Raw genomic sequence first — 11836 nt, forward strand, 5'->3', positions numbered from 1 at the left:
CAGCTGCATTGCTAATGGATCTCAAATGAAAACATTTTATCAAATACATCCCACGTTTCATTTAAAAACATTCAGTTCAAATCTGCCCAAGACTTCTCCGGCTTTGATTCAGGAAATTTATAAAAGCTACAGATGTGTAGGTTTGTCCAGTTGAACAGCTGCAAAACAAGGAATATAATCTGCACTGTGCACCTCCCTTCCACCTGAAGTTTCCCCATTTAATCCCTATGACTGGTAAAAAATATATAAGCAAAAAAAAAAAAAAAAAAAAAAAAAAAAAAAAAAAAAAAAAAGTTGCAATTGTAGGAAGATTGGGAGTCAAAAACAAAATAGGAGTAGGGGAAATGCTAAATCATGGCTTGAACCAGTGATTGAGCACCTGGTGGGAAAGTAGAGCCAACCCAGGGGAGCTCAGGAGCATGCAATTAAATGCACCTGAGTGACTGGAAGGAGTGCAGCCAGGATCCACCCCTTCCCAGACCTCATGGTAAGAGCTGGCAGTGGAGGTGAGAGTATCTTGCTGGATATCCTTACATACCTGAGACCTTCTGAAAGTAAGTAGCTGCTTTCTTTTATTTCTTTGCTTGTGGCTGTTGTGTTTGAGTTAATCCTTACTTGCTGCGACCTGGGATCTTGCTGCTCTGTTGTCATTGCTGTGCTCTCCATCGCGTTACAAGAAATGCCGAAATTGCTTATTTTAGAATCTATTGTTTACAGACTAGATAAACTCCATCTTGAATTACTCTTTCTACATTGCAGATGTGCTGTTTTCAGGCATCACTTCTCAGGGCTGCCTGCCCCTAGTCAGCACTCAGGCAGGAGCTGGCTGTACAGAGTAGCCCTCTGAATTCCCAGCACCACTGAGGAGAGCTAGTAGAGCCCTGAGGGCTTGGCTAGGCCCAACTGTGCTCTGCAGGCCCTACAGCCTGCTAGGAGGCCCAAAAAGTCATAACAAGCACTCTGTCCCATGGTTTGGTTGGATGGAGTTCTCTAGTTTGGGGATTCAAGTGCTGAAGATGTGTTTTTGTGGCTGTGAGGCCTGTCCCTGCACAGCCCTGTGAGAAGAAGGCCCTGTGGGTCAGTCGGAGTGCTGCGGCCTGAGCTGGAGGCCTGACTGAAACCCACGGTTGCTCCCATCTGTGGAGAAAGGTGTGGGGGATGGGTGTCTGCCTGTGTGTCTGCCCTGTTTAACAGAACACCCCTGTGCTGTGGGCTGGATAGAAGGTATTGAAACTGCAAGTCTTCAGGAGAAGTTTAATGTTTTTTTCTGAAAGGCTGCAAAATGTATCCAGTCTTTAAACCTGGACCTCTTTGAAAACGTTTATGCTGGATCTGGGTACTTCCTACTGGACTTAACTGACAACAGCTGAAATGAGTGTCTCTGAGCAACAACCACAAATATCTACTGCATTTTTAAAAATTGATTTTAAAACTCTATCGCTGCTTTCATTAAAGGTCAATGCTTTATTTTCTTTACTACGAAGTTCCCTTGTTTCTTGGTAGCTTGTGTGCCACTGCAGACTTCTACAGCATCAGTGTTAAGAGAGAACCTGAATGAACCTGCTGGATGTGAATTACTGCAAGCTCTGGGGCAATACTACTCCCTGCTGGGATTAAAACTTTTATTTCAAGGTGTATGGGCATTTTTGTTTGGGGTTGTTTTTTTCTGGTGCAGCTTATTGCTAGTCTTAGTGGATTTAGAAGCTAATAAAAAGGAAGTGGCATCTGTTGTTGTAGGGATGCAGCAATTCTTTACTGAAAAGATTAGTAAAGCTTATTGAATGACTGAGGGCAATATCTTGTATGATTAAGATGATGCTCATGTGTCAGCTACAGGACAAAGACTCAATGTGGTCTGCACTCTGTCTTCCTGAGCTCAGGTGGGGCCAATCTGCACAGTGAATAGTGAAGGCTTGCTGGTGTTTCTTGTTAACTTTAACGAAATGCTTTGGTTGACTGCATAACTACATAGACCAAATAGTCATTAGAAGTAAATATTTCTCATAAATAGTAAACCCGTAGGTTAAGAAATTTCTGTGTATTTAGAGGAAGAAACAAGGGCAGAGCTTCATATGTGGTAAAGGACCATATTTGCCATAAAATTAGCATCTAACAGATCATGTAATTGGACAAGTCATTCTTCGCAAGAGCCAGACTAGAATCAAGCTGACTTCATAATGAACAAACACATTGGAATTTCTTTATTTATTAAATTAAAACCACACAATATACAGCTGCACACAAGAACACACATCTGATATTCCAATGCTGTATTTCACAAAAGAAAACTCTCTTGCTGTAACTCTTCCATTTTATTAGCAAAAATCCAGTCTGCTGACAGTTCATTAATGATAAAGGCTTTAACTAAACAAAACAAGTCAAATGCCCCTCTCAAGCAATAAACCAGTGTTCTTATAACCACACAGACACACAGTTCAGAGGCAATTTCTGCCGCCCTGAAGTAGACACAGCTTCCACAGCAAACTGCCTGTGTCTGCAGAGTAAGTAAATCTTTGTTTATGGTTTGTTTTTTACAAGCAAACTTATTTAACATTTTAAATACTTAAAACAAATTTCACTTTAACAAGTATTTACAAAATCTTTACTAAAGATCAACATCCTGCTTAAAGGGTGACCTCAAGGATATATTGTTGCTACCATGCTACAGTTTGCACAGAAGGGGCATAAAGGCCATTGCTAGACTTGGAAGGCTTAAACCCTTTGTTGATATAGCATAAGGACATTAACCTATGGAAGGCAGAAGAGGTCAATTTCAGTGCAATTACCCATTCATGACTTATACAAAGTACATCATGATGATGAGTCCAAAAGACTTTTTTGAATTACTGACCACTTAGTTCTTTAAGAACTGATTTCATGGGAAGTTTTCAGGTTGTCACATCTGTCTTCTACTGGTGATATGAAGAAGTTGCATAGGGACCTTCCTCATTCTCCTCCTCTCTAGAAAGAGAATGATCATAAGCATCAGATTAGGAACAGATATCATACTTCAACAGTAAAGCTGTCTCAAAATTGTGACTAGCCAGTTTTCCTAGTGGGTCAAAATAGATAAGACTGGCATTTCCTAGTAAGAATAACATTGTGCTGTATGCTACTGTTCCTTACGTATGTCTGGGACTCTCATTATTTTCCAGAACAGAAAGCTGAAAATAAATAAAGCTGAAAAAGTTCAAAATTAGGACATGTACAGTTCAGTGACTCTTTACAGTATTTCTTATTATTTGGCATTAGTACAAAGGATAAACAAGTTAGAGGCATGCTGAAGTTTTAGTACTGCTGCTTTTCATTTTTCTTTTAAAAATGTTCTCCTTTTACTTAATGCCTTCCGAGCGGCAGAGAATGTAAAATGGGGAAAACGATGGGAGCAGTCCTTCAGAGCTGTAGTTATGTGTTTTGTTGCTGCAAGAATATTCCCTGAGTGGATTTGGTAACGTATACCCCATGTACCAACCAATGTTCAGACCGATCACTTTGATTTTATTAGCAGAAAACAGCTGCCCACCATATCTAGTGTAATGGCCACATAAACCAAAGTGGTGTTGCTATTACAGATTCTTAGGAAACTTCAATCTGCTTACTCTTTACTTGACAATACTGCTATTTTAAAAAGTTTATATAAACCCAGTGCAATGATCAGTGCTAATTTAAACATATTGTGTACCCTGAAGCTCACTGTTTCCCAGAAGCATATCTTCAAGAATAGGTTCAGTAACGTAAATTGGCTGCTGCCAATTCTGATGTTTTTGAGAACAAGGACTTCTCAGTTGCTGCACTGTGTGCCCCAAAGGATGTATTTTTATTGTTATATGTGCCTGCATGCAAAGATAAGGTTAGTCACATAACCCAATAATAGCACAAACTATACCAAACCCAATCATGCAAACTTGCAAACTTTTGTGTGAACTTCTAAACATCATTAGCTACAACTCAAATTTCATATACCTTATCCTCTCAGAATACAAGGGGGTGGGGTGGGGGGGTTGGAACCATGAGTAATCAAGCAGCTTAGTAAATTATGCTCATTTGCACAAACCTCCTCCTTCTCCTTTTCTGAGTAGTCCAGCCAAAAACTTCTCAAGATACTGCTTTTTGTCTTGAAACAACTTGCTGAAAAAATTGTCTCCCAGAAAGCAAGGGTTTGGTTAAACACGTAGTTATTGCAGGGCTGTGTGGTAATGGCAGAACCAAAATAATTAGCCTACCAAAGTAACAAGACCACAAAACTAGTCCAAGCTGTTCATCTCTGGTAGAAGACTGGCATTTGGGTCACAGCCAACTTTGAGATGTTCCTGTATGTGGCAGGGTCATAAAATAGGGGACTGCTTGAAACAATGTGAGGGGGAGAAAGAAGTCTTCTAACCAAGGCTCAGGTCTACTGTGCTATGGGTTAGCAAGAACAGCTTCTAGCCTTTTATTTCAGGCTGCAGAACTGTGCTAAACAAAGAGACTGACAACACTTATCTCCGAAGTAATGGTCAGAAAATACTACTATTGCAGATCATTAGATCTGTACTGTAGTAAATGCAACTTATTACAGGTGGTTTAAAAACAAACAAAGAAAAAAAAGCTTTACATGAAGAAAGATTATATAGTAGTAGCTTTGGTCTAAAGCCCATAAGCAACAACAAAGCAGTGTGTGTATGTTTAATGGCTGAGCAATTTTCTTCCTTCACTTTAAGATGCTTAAAATAGCAAAGTGATTAAGTCACTGCACTGTCTCCCTTCAGGAAGAGGAACAGCAAAACATTACAATGTTTTGTAGTGCTGTCTCTTCCTGTATGCTGTTGCCACTTAACCCAGCAGAATGCAAGCACAGGAGATCTGCTGCAAGCTATTGCATGTTATTATGGCCTGATGCATACTAATAACTACATCTGTAGCACACTTGTGACTGAGAAACTTTAATCCAACCCTTAGATGCTTTTAGCATCCACAGGTACAAGGCAGCAATCTAAGCTCATGAGCTCAGCTTTTAGAAACCTGAAAATGTGACTTTTTTTCACAGGTTTCATTTATGTTTTCTTAGCTGGTAGCTAATAATTATTGGGCAAATTAAATGAACTTGTTATAAATTTCAAATCTTCAGCACATTCTTTTCTACTCTCAGTTCTAGGCAACTGAGCACATAACAACATAAGGCTGCATGCTGGTTAATTACATTGGCCCATATAAGCAATAATGATTAGAGTGGCTGTATTCAATTATAGTGTTTCCCAAATCTGTCACTGAAAATGCAGTTGCGGAAAGACATGACCTGTCCCAGAAGCACAGCAGTTGGCCTTAGTGCTCTAGCCTACTGCACTACCCTAAAATATTAAGTACAAAGAGCTTCTATTAGATCTCTGTAGTTCAAATGTCTGATACAAAAAACATAGCTAAGCTGAATTTGTTTCTAAGCTCCACAAATTTGATCCTTGAAGGTATCAGTATTTGAAGTGAACTGGGATGACAGTGGAAGCTTTGCATTAAACAAGTTTGCAAAAGCGAAGTTTGTATTTGCTGGCACAACCTCTCTCCAGATCCCCACAGTAAGAGAAGAGATGCTAGTTCCCTGCAGGGGTTCCTTCTATTATCGTCATGAGAAATGCTATCATTGGCAAATGTTAAAAGGTACTACTTTTTGTAGGATTAAAATACATAGGAACTTCTGGTTGCAATATAAAACACTAAAGTCTACATAGGTGGATCCATGAAGGGAGGGACTGCATAGGGAAAGGAAGTAAGGCTGTTAAATGAAAGAAACTGTAGTGTGGAGCATGTTGTGAGTTGGCTTGGGACAGGAGAAACAGCTTCCTGTGTCAGTTTCCACAAAGTCTTTGGCTTAGTACTCTGCAGCAAATTAGGTTTGCTTAAATAGTTTCCTACTTACATAGCATAACATCTTGGAGAATGCTGGCATTGTAGCGTCCATAGAGTAGTACTGAAATTCTGTGAACAATATATACTGAGGCAGCCTTTAACCACCATGTCAAGGCATCTGCTAGTGATATACTGTGTATGTGTCTTGTGCATGATGATAATGTAGACGTGCTGTGGAGAAAACCATAGCTGCTGTCTGAGATGCACCACAAAGAAGGCTCAGTTTAGACTGAAAAGCCTCCAGGATGAAATGAAGATGCTTAATACTGAAAGTGGCATTTACCTGACACTGTCGTCTTTTAGTTTTCTGGCTGCTTGTTTGGATAATTTAATCTGCAAGTCCAATCTCTGAAGAAAATCTTTGGCAGACAGTTCTTCCGGTGCAGTGGGCTGATTGTCGGGTTCTTGAGGACTGGGAGAAGAGCTACTTTCTTCCTGAACTGTCACTAGCCCTTCTTCACAAGAAGGGGAGCTGTCAACCGTTTCATTCTCGGGAGACTCCAGTGAATTAAGTCCATTGAACAGTAATGGTTTCTCTGATATAACGGGAATATTCAGGGTTTTCCTCAGAAATATACAGTCATTAGTGAACAGTTTATTTGCCCTCTTTATTTGTTCCATCTGAAAAAGATAGGAAAAAAATGTAAATTAGGTTTTGGTGAAGTACAAAATGTCACCTTTCTAAAGCAGTAACCTCTACTTCCAATAGCACTACACTTAGCGGTAGCAATTATTTCAAAAAGATTATTTCACATTCAAAGTGACTTTAGAAATCCAACATTGTAGCTTTTCCCTTGCATACAGAATTGACTCCACACTATTGGTCCTCCCAGAAGTCTTGCACTACCTGAAGACCTATTTCCCAAATGCTCTTCCAATCTCATTACAGACTCACATGAACATTCAGGAAAAAGCAGAAGAGCTGCTGGTTTGGATTTCCATTAAAGTAAGGCTCAGAACTGCTAACAGCTGCTACAAGGAAACTATTCTGGTGAAAAGCATGCATAGTATAAACAAGGGGTTGATAGTCACATCAAACATCCTAGGACATGTTAGTCATGAACAGGGAGCACTACAAATACTGGGAGAGCAGTACAAGCCTCATCATGTCATTTTTTTTTTCCCCAAAGCTGATATAATAAGTTCAGATTTCAGCTGAAGTTTCATTGAGGAGCTGGGAAAAGGATATAAGGCCCTCTAAGCAATTTGCAATACAACTAAATAGACTATATGCTACACTTCTCCATTACACTGAATTCTGTGGCATGATTAACAAACACTTCTACATCAGAACACATAGGAACAACTACATAACTTAAGTATTTTCTATGCAGCTTTTACTCACAATGTTCTGTAACCTACTCATCATCAAATGCCATGTTATAACACAAGCAAGAATGAAGCAGACGCACCTTTCTCAGTACTAATTATTCACAGAACCTCAATTGTTCTGTTCTTAATGTGAGTTCATAATAACATCTTGGGTTGCTCTACAAAGAAAAGGCTGCAGTGTACGTTTATTATTGCCTCCCTATATAGAATATTAAGTTCTCACTCATCAAAATTTCCTTTTAAGTCAGTGAGTTAAGCTGACTTTCTATTTCTCAACTGCAAGTTATAAAGAAAAAACCTCACACCAGAATTCACTGACTACAGTTAAATGACTCTTCCAGCAAAAGTCCTAGTCACCTGGTGACTGCAATAGGCAGTGATTCATAATTACAGCACAATGATAGACATGCTTTGAATAAAGCCTGCTTGAAAACAAGTGTAAAGAAAACTGAAAATATTTCTCTAATGCAGAGAGGCAGTGTTATACCTTTTTATTAAACTAGAGAGAGTGAAACTGTGTAAGAATAAAAATGTTAAGTCTTGTCATAATAGGAACTTTACTGCTACAGTTTTTCCTCAGAAAAATGCTGAGAGCTGCAAGCACTGGCCATTCACTGCTGCAGTCTGAAGTACCTGGAATTTACCTAAAGGATGATGAAAAATTGCTTATCTTATGTTCGCCATTTTTAAGCTCTTCTAAACTTTGTTCTGCCACTGCTTTGGTGTCCTTTCCAATGGCAAAAGAGAAGATCACTGCAGATGTGTTCAACCTGTTCCTTTCTTCTTTTGAGAAGAAAATGTAGGAGAAAGGTGTAATTGAAAGAGCTTCCAGGTGGTCTGCTCTGGCCAGAGACTGCTTTGTTTACATATGAAAGTCAGTGAAGGGTGAGGATGTGAATTCTCAGCATGTTCATATGCTCCAGGCTAAGTGATGTGTGGCCACTGGCAGAACTAAAATAAACTACTGCATGTGAAGTTTATCTGCTGTGTGCAATAAGACCATCTGCTATAGTGCTGTTACACGTTTGTGCAGTAGTAACAGCTGTTGTTTTGTATATGGATGAATTTGTTTGGGTCTTGGAAGCCTGATGAAATACTGGTCAAACAAAATGAGAGTTTGCCTCTAGAAAGGTTGTATATCAGTGAGAATATAGAGCACAGTGAAACCAAACTCAGTAGTATTCCTACCTATCATATATACACAAAAAAAAAGGTCTCACCTTCAGAGATGATGCAGCCAGCTGCAGTAATTAGCTAAGATGAAGGCACAACTGGATTTAATCTTTCAAAAGCTGAGTAACTAGCATCGAGTTTGAGAAACTCTCAAAGAGATCATGGCTGTTCCAGCTCCTGAAGACTAGAAACTTATCTTTAGTGTCCCTTGTGTGGTAGAGGGCATATCTCTAAGCTCTTTCCCAAGCAAAGTACCATTGGAATGCCACAAAGGAAGCTTTGCCTGGATTGATAACAAGATTCATAATAGCATCAGATGCAAATTTAAATGCCAATTTTCAATGTTTCTGAAAGTCAGTGGCTTTCTTGAAGGCTACTAAAAGCATTTAAAATGCTAGGTGAAGCTCTACTTGGTGAAAACAACAATAAAAGATGAAAAATCCTATTCCAACCTTTGATTCCTTTAACAGAGGGACTAGGAAGCTGATGCTTCAGTAGCTGATAAATAATGCATTGTATTGCTACTCCCTATCCTACTTCAGTGCAACACTATCCCTGGTTAATTCTTCCAGGACTACCCTTTAAATACTATCTGGTGACATTTGGAAAGACTGCATATCTGCATTAGTAACAATGAAATAAGAAATATGTCCCTGAAGTGAATATCATCTTAGAGTCTTGAACACATTACTTAATGTGCTATATTCTACTCTTACAACTGTAACTCCTACATTCATAGATGTATGGAGAACAGAATTTAACACCAGGTTTTTTCTGTGCTAGAAAACAAACTGATTTCTGTTGGCTGGATCTGCAATAGCAAAAGCCTTTCCTCTTTATGTGAAGCAGCACTAATAGGTAAAACTGGTGCTGAATTCATCAAAACCGCTTCACAGTGAAACAAGCAGACCTCATTCTTCTTCCCCCACTAAAAGGGATCCCTTTGTAAGAAATAAAATGGTACTCTATGTGAACCATAAATATGATACTGAACACATGAGCTATTAATTCCCAGAGTTAAGTTACTTAAGTGTTCAAAGGAATATCTCATGAACCTCAGCCATGCAAGATTAATAGCATCTGGGGAAGAAAGTTGGAGGGCAGCAGTCGGCCAAACAAATCATACAGATCTCTCCAAAATGTTATTTCCATCCATCTCAAATTGCTTATGTGTCATGGCATCTCAGGCATGGGACAGGATGTCTTCTGCTACAAAGTAACTCCCCTTGAGGAAAACCACATGGGGAAACTTATGGAAACAGTAATGCTGGAGGCAAGGACAGCCTAAGATAATTCTGATGTTGCACGGCACCCCTCAGTTTTAGACAACTACACAAGGTGTAGGAAGCAAATGTAGCTTCCTCAGAGGAAGTCAGTTCTTGTCCTTGTGTGAACATGTAAGAGCCTTCATTTTGTTTAAAGCCAGCATGTTTGCATGCATTCATACCTTGGGATGAAACCATTAGGGCATAACAAATGACTGACTGCAGCTAACTTGGCAGTACCCTGAGGGAGATTCCATGTCAGTTTAACCTTTCTGAATTGGAGTCTACAGTGAAGCAGCTCTGGTTTCCTGGGCAAGATACTAGCAACAAAGAAGCAACAAATGAGGTCTTAAAACCAGCATTTATACTTTAAATGTGTAATTAGCACAGCAAAAGTTCACTTAATGCATCACAGTACAAAGTTATCATCTGTGAGTTAAGCACTCTAGATGGGACAGGTCTGATCCACAACTTCATTTCAGCTGAGAAGGAACTGCAGAGTGTTTAGAATCGGTTCTAAAAACTACTTTGATAATCCATGTATATAATTTCTCAGTGCAGTGAACAAATACACTTCTGAAGAAAGGGGAAAACATCGCTAAATCACTGAGGCCACAGACTTTATTCACTATGGAAAATGCTACCAAAAATGCATATATTTTTCTTTTAATGAGAAGCTAAGGTTGCTTTGCTTGCCTTAGTACTCTACAGAACTTTGTTTCAATGTATGCCTATGTGAATTGCAAATGCCAAGGATGCTGTTAACAAGATTCAGTCCAAAGTTCTTCAGTATTTAAGGGAAGATTAAACATTTTCAAGTCTTTTCATAACAAGGCTGAATACTATTGGAGCCCCAGCAGTTTTTGGAGCTAGAGAAGGGAAAGGAAACCCAGTATATTCAACCTACTAATTTGGGACTGTGCTGTACCTCTTCTGGAGAGAGAACCCAACTGGAAGGTGCTCTCTGCAGCTGACGTTCACTGTGTGCCTGTGCTGTGCTGCTGGTTGTGCTACCAACTGCTTCACCCCACGTATGTTGGTACCACTGAAATCCTGCCAGCCTGCTGGGCTCCAGGTGTGTGGGAAGGTCAGTGAGGTAGGGAGCGACCTGGTGTGTCAGGGGCTGCTGGTGAGCGTCATGGAACAGGCTGGGTGAAACTTTTAATGTGTTCCATGAGAGCGCGCTCTCCTTTCTACGGGATGCAAAACCAGCAGTGCTTCTGAGCCGGGTGGGAGTCAGGTGAGCAGGGGGAGTATTCAGCCCTGAAGCTGGCCGTAGGAAATGTTCTGGTCGCAGCCAACACGTTGATATCAACGTACTGTGCTTTCCAAAGATAACTTGAACCGCAGTTCTCTGCAATCTGACCTTAGCGCGGTGCGAGCGCAGATTTCCCCGGCGGGGAAGAGCATCCCCTTCCCAGCCGGGGATACGGCAAGCGCAACCGGGCAGAGCCGCGGTGCCGCGGGCCTTACTTACCGTGACGCCGTACTTGAGGGCGATGCCCTGCAGCGTGTCCCCGGCGCTGAGACGGTGCTCCACGTAGCGCTCCGCCAGCGGCGCCGCCACGCTCGCCGTGCTGCCGTACGAGCGGGCCTTGATGAGGGCCAGCCGCTGTGACAGCTCGGCCTCCGACTCCGGCCCGCCGGGCGACTCCTCGCGCTGCGACTCGGCCATGTTCCCCCCGCCGAGGTCTCAGCGCCCGCGGCCCCACTCCCGCTCGGCAGCCGCCATCTTTCCCCCCGCCACGGCGCGGCCCCGCTGCCGCCCGCCCGCCGGCGGTAACGGCGGCACGAACGGGCTGGCGGCGGGCCCTCCGCGCACGCGCCACGAGGTGTGCCGGAGACGGCGCCTGCGCGACGGTGTCCGCGCGTGCGCAGTGCGGCCTGGTGCGGGGCCGTTCCGTTCGTGCAGCCCGGCGTGCCGAGCTGAAGCGAGGGAGCCCATTTTAACTGTGTTCTTTTACGTGCTTTCAAAGCAGCTTACAGAAGAATCTAGAAGTGTCTTACAATGAGAATTTGTGAGGAAGAGAATTGCTGGGTGCAAGGACGTGCCCCTAATGTATCTTCATGGAGCAGTTGGTGATCCTGAGAAATGGCAGGGAAACGCGGCCTTGCCTGGAGCTCCCTGGCGTTGTGTTAGGACGAGGCCCTGCTGGGCTGCTGTTACTTGATGCTCTAATCAGACT

At 41.8% G+C, this 11836-nt stretch overlaps 1 protein-coding gene across 1 annotated transcript; it reads right to left on the minus strand.

Moving 5' to 3' along the window:
• Nucleotides 1-2171: 2171 nt before the first annotated feature.
• On the minus strand, nt 2172-11465 carry LYSMD2 (LysM domain containing 2). Its single transcript, XM_072345545.1, has 3 exons — nt 11128-11465; nt 6164-6501; nt 2172-2961 (listed from the first exon to the last, which is right to left on the minus strand). Exons 1-3 carry the CDS (start codon nt 11323-11325, stop codon nt 2910-2912), a joined length of 588 nt encoding a protein of 195 aa, XP_072201646.1. The 5' UTR covers nt 11326-11465; the 3' UTR covers nt 2172-2909.
• Nucleotides 11466-11836: the final 371 nt, after the last annotated feature.

The sequence above is a fragment of the Excalfactoria chinensis genome, chromosome 10 (assembly GCF_039878825.1).
Source record: "Excalfactoria chinensis isolate bCotChi1 chromosome 10, bCotChi1.hap2, whole genome shotgun sequence".
Taxonomy (NCBI): Eukaryota; Metazoa; Chordata; class Aves; order Galliformes; family Phasianidae; genus Excalfactoria; species Excalfactoria chinensis.